The sequence below is a fragment of the Protopterus annectens genome, chromosome 17.part0 (genome assembly GCF_019279795.1).
Source record: "Protopterus annectens isolate FY-2018-M chromosome 17.part0, PAN1.0, whole genome shotgun sequence".
In the NCBI taxonomy this organism is placed as follows: domain Eukaryota; kingdom Metazoa; phylum Chordata; order Ceratodontiformes; family Protopteridae; genus Protopterus; species Protopterus annectens.
In genome coordinates this window covers 367,888,366-367,904,699 of record NC_056751.1, presented here as the reverse complement: position 1 = coordinate 367,904,699, position 16,334 = coordinate 367,888,366, and the positions used below count along the sequence as shown (strand labels likewise).

The 16,334-nt window shown below is 39.9% G+C and overlaps 1 protein-coding gene across 1 annotated transcript in view; it reads right to left on the bottom strand.

The window, feature by feature from the left end:
- Nucleotides 1-408: 408 nt before the first annotated feature.
- Nucleotides 409-16,334, bottom strand: part of LOC122791394 (malignant fibrous histiocytoma-amplified sequence 1 homolog) — a 1,282,214-nt gene continuing 1,266,288 nt past the window's right edge. The window contains exon 11 of the mRNA XM_044059133.1: nucleotides 409-12,375. Within this exon, the coding sequence (XP_043915068.1) occupies nucleotides 12,361-12,375 (15 nt within the window). The 3' untranslated portion in view covers nucleotides 409-12,360. The remainder of the gene's footprint in view (nucleotides 12,376-16,334) is intronic.

Sequence of the window (16,334 nt, the reverse complement as noted above, 5' to 3'; positions counted from 1 at the left end):
AACTCCAATCTTTGGTTTGTCAATTAAACAAAAATTATATAACTTTAGATCAATCTCACTAGACATTAGAGCATCATAAAGATGTGAATGTACTGTCCTGAAACTTTTTAATATTTCAAAGAAAGGAACGGGTTCATATTCATTAGGGTTGTCCAACAATTCTAACATCCTAGAATTATATTGATCATGTTCCATGATAACAAAATGTTTATGGCAGGTTAAACTTAAATCTGATATTTTTCCAGGATTAAATGAAAGTATCAACTTGAAGTGCTTTTTAAAAGATCGTAAATTAGTCATTAATAAAAATTATGATATAGATTTAAGGTCCTGTTTTAATGTGTGAGTTTTTATTACAATCATAGTTAATATTTGTTTATATTATTGTTTGTTTAAATTAACTGTTTTTTAATTGAACGGGCTATTTATACTGGTTGATTTCAACTGTTTTTGTATTCTGATGAAGTTGTGACGAAAGCGGAAATTAAATCATTTTACGCTATTACCGGCATCTGAGTGTTGTTTTCCGGCATCTTTCTGTCTTTTCTGTGTCTAGTTTCGAATCATTGGGCGTTTTTTGGTAGACAATAAACTTGATGTAACTGTAACTATGCAGACTTAACTACTGTCTGTTAACTTCACATCTGCATTTTCAAGCACCTCAAAGGAATGAGTAGACAATGTTTCTGATACAAAGATGCTTTATTTTATTTACATTTTGGTTAACAGAGTTAGTGTCCAACCCTTTGTAACATCTTCATCTTAGGTACATACATCCCCACATCAATCCGTTTTTTTTTTTTTTCTTTCATAGCCACTCAACTCGCTGCTGGAGTGGAGTTGTCACCCTGACAGCAAATATCTTCATACCTGCAAGGGGTTCACATTTTACAGAAAAACAAATCATTTCCTCTTTTCTGAGGCTGTGCAACCCTGGAGTTAAAATATTTATATAGTGGTAATGGGTAGGTGTAGTGTCCCCCAAAACACTCGGGCAACTTTCTTCTAAGTTTGACATTATTGTTTTAAAGTTTACTAAAGTGCATTAGTAATACATAGATTATATAATACTCAAAGGAGATACAGCTCTTGTTATAACACTTACCAGGGAGAAAAGTATTAAAAAGTTTGGTGGTTTTAATGAAAAAATTAAACCAAATTTGTTCAGGTAAGAGATTAAACCATACACATTTGAAAGTTTGCTGGTTACCAAGAGGCAGTTCATGGAGGATCACTCGGACATTATATCTCAGGCAGTTACACTTGCTCAGTGTTTTTAGGGAGTGTTCAAAATCATTTGGTATTTCTATTTTGAGCTTTTGTGGCTTTGTCTTCTGACATTCAAGCTTGTAACATGGCCCCTTGAGATCAGACAAATTCAAACATTCTGCTGAATACTGTAAATTTGGTTGTTTGCAATTTGTTTTAATTACACGTAATTATAACTTTGTTTTCCCTGAACAGTCAAGTGCTCTGCTAACTATTCTCTAAGTAATGCAAAGAACAGTCTTGGTAATCTACTCAACTCCATTCCATACTTACTGACTAGTTCAGGTAAAACAATACTTGAAATAAATGTTAATGACATTTTGGAATACTAGCATGTTAAATAGCCCAATCAAAAATATAGACGCCTCACTTGATTAGGCACCACAGTACAAGTATGTAATGGTTGCAAGAAACCAGACTCTGATGGAGAAAATCAAGCTCAGAAGGGAAACTACATTACAAAAGAGGGTGCATCCTGCAAATCTGAGAAAATGAGAAAGATTTATTCATATTCAGATATAAACCATGAAACTTACTCTTTACTCCCAGCAAGGTAGAACAGGGCAAGTTAGAGGACGGAATGGCTATAAAAGCATTTCTAAGCCCAAGCATAATCATAATGTGCCATTTATTTATTTTTTTATTTTTTCTGCTTGTGTTTTTACTTGAGTAGTGGACTGATCCACATAAAACAATTTCAGCCGCAGCCTAAGAGCAAAAATATAGACAATTTATACAGAAGTATGACAGATTACTTGTACAAAAGTATGACAGATTACTTATACAGACGTATGACAGATTAAACAGGCAACACAAATGTACAAATAAAGTACATTAACAGACATATACATAAACAATAAAAATATATGAACTGTTATTATTCACCATAAGCAAAATGTAGGATAGCTGAATGGTATTAGTGTTACAGTGTGGGTAGGAAAAGATGATACAAAAAGGAGGGAAAAGTGGAAGGAAAAACAGCAGAAGGCTGAGAAATAAGACTTCCTAAAAGACTGCAGAGAGTAAAGCCAAGTGCCCCCACCGTTTAATAAGTTGCTGCATCTACAAAGAGAGAGAGAAAGACATGGAAACTGCATTCATTTTGTCTGCACTTAAGTTGTCTCACTCCTACAGCCATTTTAAGCTGCTTTTGCATCATCTATTAGGCATTTGAGCTGTTTTTGTACTGCCAGTACTTTTTTTTTTTAATACATCATTTTAGTCATTTTCATGTAATACTGCCTTGCCTGATATTGCTAGTTGCACTCTGGACTTTTTGAACTATTTTGTTTTACTCAGTACTGTTTTGTTCCATTTAAACCACTGTCTTGAGTAAATCTATTTGGCCAGGGGTGGAAGCCATATTAGAATCAGTTCTGATTTGATCTATTTGAGGGTTAGACAAATTGGTCCTGGTAGTCTTGAGTACCTGAACTTCAGATTTCATCTAGTTTTCATTGGTTGTTCTGTTTTCTTCTATTTTGTCTACTAAACATAGCTGGGCTTAGCACAGCACAGTAGTACTGGTGGTATTTCCACAGTGGGTAGGCACATGCAAGTGAAACTTTCTATTCTTATAATACAGGAAGGATTGCCACTTACAACATCCACAAGTTACTTATCCATTTTTAATTTGTCAGAACTGCTTCTGCTGAGCTGCATGAGTTTCCACTTAGCTGCACTGATCTGTGCACTCTGAGTACCAGTTGCACTGAGCAGTGTGGACTTTGATGAGCATAAAACTAGTCCAACTAACTTCCACAGCTCTAATATTTACTCAGTCCATGTTTAGATCCCCGCTTACTTTAATTCTTGCAGCGCTGGTCATCTTGAGAAGTTAACATATAACCCTCTCTCCTGTTGCCAGCTTAATAGCATATGGAATCCTGAGGCAATTTTTGAACAGCCTCATGCTTACTGATAATGAATTCCTTCTAAACCCAAAGACTTTATATGTGAGCGGTATAAACAAATTACTCATCTGGAAGCACCCTTTCTCAGCCAGCTACATGCAGTGAGCTTAACACTATATGAGCCCCACCTGTACCTATGCAACTTCACAAATTACTAACTCTAGGCTGTCTTACTCTGATGTCATTAAAAAAATCTTTATTAAGACCTTCTAGGACTCCGAAGTCTAGGCATCAGCTTACATCCTCAAATGTACCTCCTGCATGCAAGCTACTATCAACAGTTCGTATCAACCATGCAAGCTCATTCTGACAGTATAGGAAATACAGTCACTAACTAACAGGGGTCACATAGCAAGCATGCAGAAGCCCTTAAGTCAGCAAGAACAAGCTTGTTCACATGGAAACATCCTGGTTATAGTTGACTCCATAGTTACTAACATAGATGCAACACACACCAAGCTGAATTGCCTCTCAGGTGCCATGAAATGTAACATTACTACAGCCCTTAAGTTCCTTTACCGCAAGTATGATATGAACATTGCACATGTGGGAGTCAATGACTTGAGATGAACTTCCTTGGATCACACGATGAAAGACATGATGGAGTTCTCAGAATATGCATCAAGAAAGGGAATGTAAATGAAAGAAATGTAGCTACCATAATGACAGACATTGCTGCCCCTCTCCATCCATCATGGGGTTAGCCACCGCAAGAAATGTCTGAGCCAACAAAAAAAAAAATCTAAGAGCTACTCCAGTGTTCAAGCTCTCTCTCTCTCTTCCATAATGCTATGTGCAAACACAACTGAGTCTGCCCTTAAAAATAAGGAAAAGCTCCCCTAACAGAAGACTCTTACTAGTAGAATGGAGCTGACAAGACTTCAGGAAAGTCCTTCATAATCCTCTAACACAGAAAGTGACAATTTGGATGTGAAAAGGAGAGAGGGTTGTCGAGACAGATGGGGAGGGACAACAAGGATCTGTCATTATGTTAAGTACGTAATTTTCATAAACTGTATTGTTTCCTCTGTCTGTCTCCATGTGGAACAGAGTGCCCAGTTAACACAAATCCTGGGTGGTATCATGGCACAATCCCTTTGAGAATGGTGGAACCAATCACAGCTCTGGATAAGGAAATGAGAGACAGTTGTAATACTTGACAAACATGTGCCCTGTAGGCCACATAGTTGCTGCACAAATATCATCCACTACTGAATCATCAAAAAATAAAGCGGAGGTAGACACTGCTCTGGTGGAATGCAATTTTGGTTTAAGTGAAGCAACAATCCCTTTGAGTTGTAGACAAAGAATATACAGTCTGAAAGCTGCCTGGATAAGAAAACTTTAGAAATGTTTGAGCCCAATTTAGCTTTAGAGAAAGGTACAAACAATTGATCATACCTTTGTGAGGACTTTGTGCTATGCAAATAAAACCTGAAAATGACAATGGACATCTAATGAATGCAAGTATTCATCCCAGTTGGAGAGGCTAGGAAAGAATATGAATAGACTAATTCAAGGGTAACTCTGTGACAACTTTAGGAACAAGAGAGGGGTTGGGTCTCAATGTGACTATATGTTTATGAAAGATCAAATAACTATGTTTGCAAAACAATACTTGTAACTCAGAGATTCATCTGGCAAAAGTTATAGCCAATAGAAATAAGGTTTCCCACAAGAAGATAGTAGAAGCAGGATCAAAGGGTGCTTCTATGAGGGCTTGTAATATGAAAGTATGGACCAAAGGAATAACTGGATATTTAACTGGGGTCATCAACAGGAAGGTATATTTGAGGAATGATTTTGAATTTTTTAGGGATGCAACAGAAAAAGAAGAATTTGAACTCCTGTGAAAATATAAACAGCACTCAGCTGCATTTTAATTGTAGAATACCTTGTTCATGTCTGGCAAATGTTAGCCAGAAACTCCAGGAAAGATAACATAGGAGCCAAAATGGATCCAAATCATTCTTCATGGCCAACAATGAAAACTTTTTCCATTTACTTTTGTATATTTTTTGAGTGAAGGGTTTCTGGGAAGTGGATAAAATTCAAAGTACTGCAGGAGGTCAGGTGAGAACCACTGGCCATCACTGGAAAGTGGAGAATCCATGCTGTCAGTTTGAGGGACTTGATGTCAGGATGGGCCTTGTTGGACACATGAGACAGGAGTTACAGTCTGGGGTCTAGGACCCATGGTGAGGTCAAAGGTAAGGGAACTAGACTTGTCTTGGCCAGAAGGATACAAAGAGAATTTACAGTTGCCTTGCACATGGAAGCTTTCTGAAGAAATTTGGATATCAGAGGAAGTGGAGAGAAGGCATACAGGAGATCAGGTGGCCAATTATGGACTAGAGAATCTCTCGATGACTGTTTCTGTTGACAGTTGAGAGCAAAGTAGCTTCTGCACTTTGTGTTGGTTGGAGATGCATGCAAATCACAGTAAGGCTGGACCCAACAATTGAAAATGTCTGCTGCTACCATGTAGTTAAGAGACCATTCATGAGGCATGAGGATGCACCTACCCAGCCTATCCACTACAATATTGGTTTGACCTGGTTATGTGCATTGTATTAGAAAATGCTGTGAAGACACAGCCCACTGCCAAAATCTTGTGGCATTGTGACACAAGTGATAGGAGCAGGTTCCCCACTGCTTCTTTTTATACCAGACAACAGATTTGTTACCCATCTGTATAGAATCACACCCTGAGGAAGATGGTCCTAAAGACCTGCAATACTAGGAGAACCACCCTCATCTCCAGAATACTGATGTGAAGACTGGTTTCTGTAGGTCAACATGTCTATAGGACTCCTCTCCCCTTAAAATGCCCCCACCCCGACCACAATGGACAAGTATCCATGGTGAACATGGCCAATGGAGGGGGGACAAACAAGTATCCTTGACATACCAGAAGGGAGCTCATCCACCAATATAACTGACAGCAATGCAAGGTGGATAGCCTAATCAGGTGATAAAGTGGATGGGGTAACAGCGACCATTGTACTGACAGAATCCATTGTTGAACCCTCAAGAAGAAATTCTCTCAAAGCACTAGGGCAGTTAATGCTGATATGGAACCCAGCAATCGAAGGGCTAGGAAGGCTGGTGGATTCTGGAGACTGACAACCTTCTGAGCTTGCCAATGAAGGGAAGTCAGCCTTATTTATGGTAAATTAGCGATATGACACAGTGTGTATAGACCGCTTCCTATGAAGTCCAGGTTTTGAGATGGTTCCAGTCTTGACTTCTCATAATTTAAAAAGATATCCAATGATTGACATAAGGCGAGTAAATAATCTCTTGCATGGTTTAAGGACTTTTTTGTACTTGCAGTGATAAGCCAGTCATCAAACTATGGAAATACATAAAATCTCTGCAGCAGAAGGTATGCTGCAACTACCACCATGCATTTAATTAACACACAGGGAGCTGTGATGAGACCAAAGGGCAATGGAATTGATAATGACCGGCCCTCATCCAGAAGTGGAAAAAGGACTGAGTGGCAATCTTTATGTTGCAATAAGCATCCTGAAGATCTATCAAGCATATCAAGTTCCCTTTCCTAAGGACAGAAAGAATTAATTGCACCACAACCATCTGAAATGTGTGTCTTCTCAAACAAGTATTCAAACTGCTTAGGTCCAAAATGGGACTGAGGTCCTTGTTCTTTTCTGGAACTAAAAAGAATCTTGAATAGACACTGGATGCTTGTGGTTTGGTGGGACCTACTGGATGTCTCTTTTTTCGAGTAGCTAGACAATTTATTGAATACCTGTCTTCTTTGATGTTGTGGGACATCTTAAATAGTTTTGTAAACTGGCTTGGGTTTGGATAGGAATGGGATAATGTAGTCCCTGGATATGATTCCCTTTACCTAGGAATCTTGCATGATGGCCATTCAGTTTAGAAGGTGAAGGGACAAGTGTCATCTAACTGCCGCCAGAGGAGAGCAGGTTTGCAAGCTTTTACGCATGCTGACGGGTCTGTCAGAGACAGGACAGCTGAATCCTTGGTTCTGTGGATCCTCTCTGCCCCTAGAATTCCCCCCTCCCCTGCAATGGGGGGGACTATTAGAACAGGAGTCTAAGGCAGACTGCTGGCACTTTCTAAATCACAGCCACTTCCCTCTGCTGCACTAGATGATCCATTTGCCTACATTAGAAATTAGTGTCATGGTCACATTAGTAATGGACAACAAAGTGGCCAGTTGAGATTACATGGCCTTCCTGATATCAACTGTTTGAGTTTTCCTGAGGGTCAGCACTTCATTACCAAAGTCTCTCTGGAGTCTCATGATATGAGAGATATAGGCTAATGTCCTAAAGCAGAAGGTACAAGAGGGCACAGATCTGCTTCCCAAAATGATCCACTGCTCTGGATTCCCTGTTATGCGGATGGATCGCAAAACTCTCCACCAATAATTCCTTCTTTGTGGCAGGCATAAGTACAATAGAGGCCCTTTACTCCAGTGTGGTCAATCCTTGGGAGGAACAAGCACCTTGTCTGGCTTACAAGAAACTGGTTCCACCATGCTGGGATCCCATCAAGCCCTTTGCGAAACAACATCTACAAGATGATCCTCAGAAGGGACCACCCAGGAGGTAGATTGGCCAGGTCCAAAAGCTTCAAAGAGCACCTCCTCATTCAAGGAAAGAGTGTCAATGGGCCAAACCCCCTTTGTTTCAATAACTCCACAAGTTCACAAAAGGTGATATACTCAGAGTAAGATCTAGGGGACCCTTCACTTTCATCAAGGTCTGTGTCCTCAGTATGGGACTCTTAAGGACAGTCCAAGTGCCTCCTTTTACAGTTACACTTTATGTGCTCCTCAGATGGGAAATCGCAAAGAAGTCAGAACAGGGTCTAGTCCCTTGTGGAAGAGAAGGCTCTAGGTTTTGGCGTTAAGCTGTCCCTAGGGAGGACAATGAGAACAGACAGCCTCAGGAAAACTGTGAGGTCTGGGAGGAACAGAGATGTCAAATACATCCCTTTCCCATGGAAGAATAATGTGCCAAAATCTTCTCAAACACCTGAAAAGTTTATGTTGGAGTCAACAGTGCCAAGAAAGATGGTGTCTGGATCGAGGCCAAATCCAAAGCTGAGAGATCTGAATAACATTCCCCTGGTGCTAAAGATCGCAGCAGATCCAAGGCACAGACCAGTGGCAAGGAGTTGAAAACTGAAGAATTCAAGGAAAGAGAGTGCCAAAGCTATTGGAGTCAACTAAAGCAAAGCACCACTCTCTTGGATCTAGGAACCAGGTGGCTTCAAAGGTCTGAGAGTCATATGGATCAGAGAAACACTCAACATACATGTATCTAGGGCTGCTGATGCAGACAAAGGGAGACTGAAGAAACCTCAGTAATGACTGCACCAGATCAAAAGAAGGGACTCAAGAAGAAGCAAAGTTAAGGAGGGGTTTATCTCCCATTATCTATCTGAGCCATCTCAAAAGCTATCATCATTGTCTCCCAATCAGGTTCTGCAATGCTTCTATAAGATTACACAGAAGTAATTAAAGCCTCTTCTATGACTAGAGCAACAAAATAACACAGGAGGAGAGAGAGTAAACTACTGAAAGCTGTGGTGGAATTTCCATATTTTTGATTGCTCTGATGAAGAAACTGCAAGGAAAAGGCTCTAGAAGAAAAAAGAGAAAAATTATCAAGAAAAAAGTACTTTAGAAACTGCAAGGAAAAGACTCTGGAAGAAGAAGCAAAACAAATTATCAAGAAAAAATACTTATCTGGGACAAAAACACCCTGCTTGAGTGAAGTGCTTGAGAATTGCATCTGTGCAGAGAAATGGCAAACAATATCTCAGAAATTGTGTTATCACATAGCATTATGGGATATGGAGAGCACTGAAGAAGACCTGTAAGTTTTTTTTTTTTTTTTGCCGGATTGGATATGTCTCAAACAGATAATCCATGTGTCGAGGTAGACACAGGGGACAACACAAGATCTAATACTGAACAGGGAACATGTTATAAAGAAAAACAACAATGAAGCTCAGAGGAGGAGGATGGAGAATCAAAGGAAACAGACTAAAAAGATATGGAAGTAAAAACTGTTTTTTCCCCCTTCATCTGATGGTACAGCCTGCATCCCTGCTGGTAAACTGCAGTAGGTATTCTGAACTTTCACAAGGTTCCACTGACACTGTTGAACTCCCTTGTCTTTGGCACCTGCTGAGACAGAGTTTTTTCTTTTTTTTTGTAAGGAGGGAGTACACTGCATCCCCATTGGTCATCAAAGTAGGTGTACTTTCTTATTCTTATATTAGAATACTCAAAACATGGGCTAAAAAGACAAAAATCAATGCAGTTACAAAGTCTAACACGGGGAAAAGAATTCACTCTGGGTGGGTAAAATTCTAGAAATCTTTGCCAACTACTAAACTAACCACAACCAACAGTCACAGATTCATAGGACTCTTGATGACAGTTATTGCCTTTAAAAATTAACTATATTATATATCCTCTCTCAAATATCACACACCCTACTTCTCTCCTTTACCCACTCAGATTTAAAGCCGGCAATCTCCAAGCCATCAGCATGAAAATCATCAGATCCCAACAGCCTACCTGATGAGTTCTCTAAACACTTCACCAAATACCTCCTTCACACTCTTCTGAAAAATATTACAAAACAAGGCATTAGCTCCCCTCAGAAAAATATTTGAACAAAACTATCTAATATACAAGCTCAGAAAGGACTCCAGTAAAGCAATATCCTACAGCCAGACTTCTCTGCAAATCTGTATATGCATATGGTCCAAACAGACTTTAAAACACCCTACCTGTTAAGTTTGACCAGACCAAGGTGGCTTCAGCATTCACAGGCCATTATGAAGCAATTTTAGGAAAGCTCTCAGTTTGTTCATTAAAGTTAAGTTGATCAAAATTCCACATATTGCCCTCAGTATCAATGTCAGTAAAAGTATTTGATAAAATTAGACGGACCCTTTTTGGTGGGTTACAGAGGCTAAGTATCCCAGAAATACTCACCAGAAAGATCAACCATTGCAATAATGATGGTGCCTTTCATTTCTAGCTTTCTGATCATTACAAGTGAAAGAGAGGTTTCCCCTATCACCACTTTTGTATGAAATTTTAGAAGTACATTTACTAACAAGAGTTTTCTTTTGTTCTTTTCTGATATGCGAGCCTCTAGTCCAAACATGAAGACAACAATGACAGATCAGCCAAGCTGACAGAAATAATTAAGAAGAACTACCCATTTTCCCAGAACACACTGTCACTCATACCAAGCCTAGTATAGCCTAGCACACACCCTACCTGAAAACCTGGAAACACTTACATTCTTTTGCAATGTAATTCAAAAGTACTAATGTAAACATTTTCACCATTTACATTTAACTGGAATCCATTTTACTAACTCCATAGAGGTCACCATTAGTTCTTTCAATTAACAAAACTGTACCCCTCATTGAGGAAAGGCACTCCAGTCAATCTGCTAACTTTTTAGTGACTACGTACAATCTAACAGTAACTAAAGAATGGAATGATTTTTATTAATGCTACTTTACTTTGTATGATTTTTACACCCACCAAGTCTTATCAATCAGCCCCTCCAAGAAAGCATTAGTCTGTGCTGAAGGAATTCCTTTAGAAATCTTAGAGAGTCATGATCCAACACTGCCTCCACTTTTAAAGTGATTTGCCAAGGTTTCTATATACAAGGTAGCATTTGAGGAATCAAGTGTCACAATGCATTTTCATTCCTGCCCTTCCTTACATTTTTAGGTCATTTTTAATAAAAAGCTTTGAAAATTTGTCATTACACCACAGCCCCAAAAATTTAGCGTTGTTGTGACATTACCTTAGGGTCATGTGTGGTACGTCCACAGACTTTTATGGGTACCTTCACACATGCACATTGGTTCACTCATTAAAGCATTGGGAAGCAATACACACTTTTCCTATGATGACATTACCTAGATTAAAGTTTTCTGCTTTTTCCTTAGTGATGTCAGCACATGGAAACCATGTGTTTTAAAAGTATTTATTAGAGAAAACAACATTCCTTACGGGGAAATGTACTCTCCAGCAGTTTATGCAGTACATGTTGTGCAAAGTTGTGTCCAAACATCTACAAATCACTAAGTCATATATGTCCAGTAGTATGGCCTTCCCCAACATCACCCTGTATGTACCAGCCTCTGTTACAGGGTCTGTTCTTGCAAATGCACTCCAACTACACAGCCCCATAGGAAACTGTCTTTGCCTTTTCCATGCCCTCCCTTTGATCATATAGCAACATTAGGAATCTAAACCAAAAGGAAATCACCAGTAGTGTAGCTAGGGCAGGGTGAGAGGGGCAACTGCTCCAGGCGCAAAGTATTGGAGGGAGGCAGTCAGATGATCCCAATATCTAATGCAATAGTGACTTTAAAATCATTTGCAGTGGAACCAAATTTGATCCGGAAATTGTGGAATTTGCTGAAAAAGTAACTTGTCTTAAATGTGCCATCAAGGAGGAATGACGAGTATGACATGACTTCATACAGGAAATAAGGTCAAACTGCATATATAGTCACTAATGTTTTATTATATACTTAATATTAAAATATACTGTATTCTTTTGTTTTGATCTAATACTATGCCACATGCTTTCGGAATTACATTCAATAATAGTGGCTGCATTTATACTCTTGCATGCTTAAAACTCTTTCACAAAAAAATGAAGGAAGTACAAAGATTAACATGAACAGATAATTGTGCTCTACAATTGCCAGTACTTTCAGTGAATGATGAATAAAAGAAACACAAAAATGTTAATTTCTGTATAAGCAAGTATCTAGACACAGTCACTCAGTTTAATGCTTCCAAGTGCAACCCTAGTTTATCAGTATATGACGGTATCACGATTGGACAATATGACATTAGAACATTCAAGTATTCACTACTTTGGCCTCAAAGACAACCATACAACCTTCTTGGCCAATGCTTGCGTTAAATGACTGAGCTTAGCCCAATCACAAAAGCTGTGTGCACCGAAAGGTTAAAAGCAGAAGTTTGAAGTAAATCTCAGTTTGAATATGCTGCCACTTGTACATTTTACTGCAGAGGCGGTAGAAGAAAATTTCGCACAATTCATTGAAAGTAGATTAAAATCATGATTGTCCTAAGGGAAGCAGAAGCATCTGTCCATTATCCTTCAAAATTCTGCAATGACAAAATGAAAAGATTTTAGTTCCAGCTTTAACTGCTGATAACTACACAGTGTGCAAACACATACTAACCATCTCAGACTTTATGTTAACTGCTTAAGACATTGGCTGTTATTTAAAACATAAAGTAAAGAATCTTAAGACATTAGTTGTTGTTTAAAACAAAGTAAAGAATCTTACACCTTAAGATTTGGTGTTCAGACATGATCTATGACTGTTATATTGTAGTGACCCAACTGGTTTCAAATTCATAGCAAAAGATGGTGGCAGTCATTAAGTTTATTTTCTTTTCAAGAAGTAATGCAATTATTTAGGTAAAAATTTATAATACAAGTAGCTATTCACATCTAAGAAAGGCACTAGAAATAGAAAAAGAAATATTTACATTGCATAAAAAATTTAAACATATCAGCAAGCACAAATGTTATATACTTGTAGCCAGGATACATAGAGATCCACTTAAAGCAGCAGATGGCTTGCGCTGCACAGAGAGAATACACTGCTGTGCAAAACAAACATGAATAACTAAGTAAGGACACACTGTGCAATTAGGCAGATAGCTGCTCTTCAGGGAGGAATACAAGGCAAGATGGAAATGATGCAAGCCAACCACTACAGTGTAGTTAACACAGTACATATATGGGCAAAGCAGCCCTCTCATCCTCCCTTTCATGAGCCTAATGAGAAAACATAAAACAGGTAGAGAAGAAATCATAACTAAGCACCTGCAATGACAAGCTCTCACTCAGTGTGCCACAGCATCAACAGATAACCCAGCTACCACCTAGCTAGCGAGATACCTTATTGGTTCTATTAAAGAGGTGTAACGGCAGGCAGGAAAGCAGGAAAAGAGGAAAGACATGGTAGGAACGCAAAAGGGGAAAACAATCTGGGAGAGAGGTAGAACTGACTTTTTTTTGTTAAGGACATGTTCCCATTTTATTTTTTTATGTATTTACATACATATGTATATCTATATCTATATATACATAGCTACACACAAACAAACACACACACACACACACACACACACACACACACATGCACGCACACACACACACACTACGCACTCATATGTATAAAATGGGAGCAGTAAAAGGCACAAAGGGTGAGGAATGCAACAGGAGGGAAGGTAGCAGGGTTACACAGACAAGACATTTATGCAGATACAGGGGTGGATGTGCACATGCTAGCATGGAGAGATGTGGTATGCAGACAAACAGAGGGCAAATAAATGGCTGGAGATATGGTGGGATACAGGCAGGTTGCCAGCTGATGACCAGCCCCAGGGGGATGGTAGTGGAAGCCAACAGATGGAAATCCTGGGTCCCAGTGGCATGGGTCTCATCCACCTATAACTAGTGAATCAGAAATCTGGTAAAGGAGAAGATGTCATACAGCAACCCAAAGTTCAACTGTCACTTCCATCACCCCCTCCCATTTCTGGCTGACCTGAAGCAGGTGAAAGGGGCAGGTTATCTGCAAGTGAGAGGTCAGAACCAGTTAGTGAGGTACTCCTACCAATCCATCCACCTCAGATAGGGCCACAGCAGGTAGTGGGTAATGAGCCTGCAGCTATGAGGTGCCACTGTGATCTATGGAATGGAGACACAAAAGGAAGGATACCATTGGAAATAATTAGTCACAGCTGGTACATGGAAACCAGGTGATGAAGGAGTCCACAAACTACTGTTTACCATAAGTCTCAGCTCTCTCCTGCAACAGCTGGTGGCATTCTCTTCTCTTACTGCCCATGCTAAAAGCCACAAAGGATATGCAAACCATGCAGGTGTGAGTGAGACACACACAACAGAGCAAAGCTACAGCTACACATGTACATGCAGGCAAGAAGAAGCCTGAGATGGTGCCCATAGCCAGAGACAGATACTATACTACAGGGCACAATGTCCACAGCCTGAGAATTGAGCTACACTATCACATGTATATACAATGAAGCAGAAGCATCTAACCTACCAAATGTATTATCTGCAATGCAACAAAAGCATGAAATGGTGGCCACGACCACATAAAGGCATGGCCATGCACCCTGCCTCATAGAAGACTACAGTGCCAAAACAACACAACACAGCAAGCAGTCAGCCATAATGCCATCCTGACACACTTTCTGCTAGAGGAAACAAACTTTATTAGGAACAGTTCTCTGAAAGACAGGAAAATAATGAAATTACTATAGGAAAGAGTAGAAATGTCAGACATACAATACCATTTAGGTATTCCTCCCTCACATTTGCTTCCCACATCCAGAAATCTTCAGGGCTGCAGTGGCCCAGGTCATTGTACCAATATCTGCACTGCCCTCTGCTATAGTGGATACCAATCACCCTAATCAGCTTCTCTGTCAATCATACTAGACATCCATGAATTCCCAGCAGCTGCACCCTGAACTAGTTATCTTGCCCTCCTTGATACAGCACACAGGTACTCCCCATGGGGGCACACCTTAGTTCTGCTATGTATTACTATGCCAGTACACACAAAGCCTATTTGCATGAGCAGGTGTGCACATCATGTTCGTTGGGTAAAGCAGAATATACCTACTTCTTACTTCACTGATGTGCCTCTGTGAAAACAGAGATTCACTGACACTAACAGCATCTGCCTCTATCATATACGCTGTGTAAACAGGTATGTATCTATGAGGTTTACAAATAATTCACCACATTAAAGTCAAAACATGCAGCCAGAAAGCAGCAGCATTTGGGCAGTTTAATATCTATCTGGCAGCACAAAAACAACAATTCTACACAATATAGCCAAGAGAAGGTACACAGTGGTCTACAGTACTGTAATATGACATATGTCAGCAGTGTAATATACACGTGAGTGTGTCTGCCTAAGAATAACCTATGGTAGCATTAATATAACTCTGATAACACTAAGTGCCTGTGCTATGCTTATCTACATCCTGCACCTGCAGTTAAAGATAGTCTGACTGATGCACATGTGTAGATACTACAGTATTTGTGGGATGGCATCCCACCACACTAGGTCTGCCTGTCCCTCCCCCTCTAGTCTGCCTTATGATATATGCCACCACTGCCACATATAAGTGAGCATCTGTCTGGTCAAAGTGATCTATACTATGCTGGATCTGCAATATATACTAGTAGGTATACACTCTGTAATGTAAGAACCCATATCTGTTTACAACTGGAGCAGTGGGTTGGCTGCCCACAACAACAAGACTGTCGCCCCTTCCTCCTTCACCCTGCCCTACACATATAATGTGTGTCTACCACTGGGACACCTTCTGTGGATGTTGAAAATGCAACCACTGTCATCATAAACTATCACCCTGTGTGACCTATGTATATTTGAATCCCCAACTCATGCTGTTTGCAAAGCCCCCCATCAGTCACATCCCTTTGCAAAGCCCCCCATCAGTCACATCCCTATGTAGATATATAAGTCCCCAATCATGCTACTTGTGAAGCCCTCCCATAGCCCACATCCATGTGGAGCTCTTATGTGCTACACATTTCAGCTGTATGCATGTTGGGCTTCTTTCTTACCAGTTCTCACCTTGATTTCCATTGGAGTACACCACTGTCGATACCACGTGTGGTTTCCACTGCCTTCCTAGCCCCGTCTACCCTTTCTTGGTGAATACTCTCAAACCAAGGTATGATGAGTCATAGCTAGCAAACACTACTCAGATATCATAGGTCTGCAACTACTATGTAAACATATTTTACAAAGGACAGAGGTTAGTTTAATTCTGCCCTGCTGAGAAAAACATCCTGCTACAAGCACTTTGAACCAATGGGTGGCACCTGTTGAGAAGAGGGGCTGCCCATCAGCATCTACAGAACTGCAAGTTGGAAGCCACTATCAATGACATATATTGGAAGGATCACAGCCATGTTGGAAGACTGTCAATGACAAGAGATGGTGGTATCCCAGAAGCATGCACAGCATGGTGGCTGTGTGCAA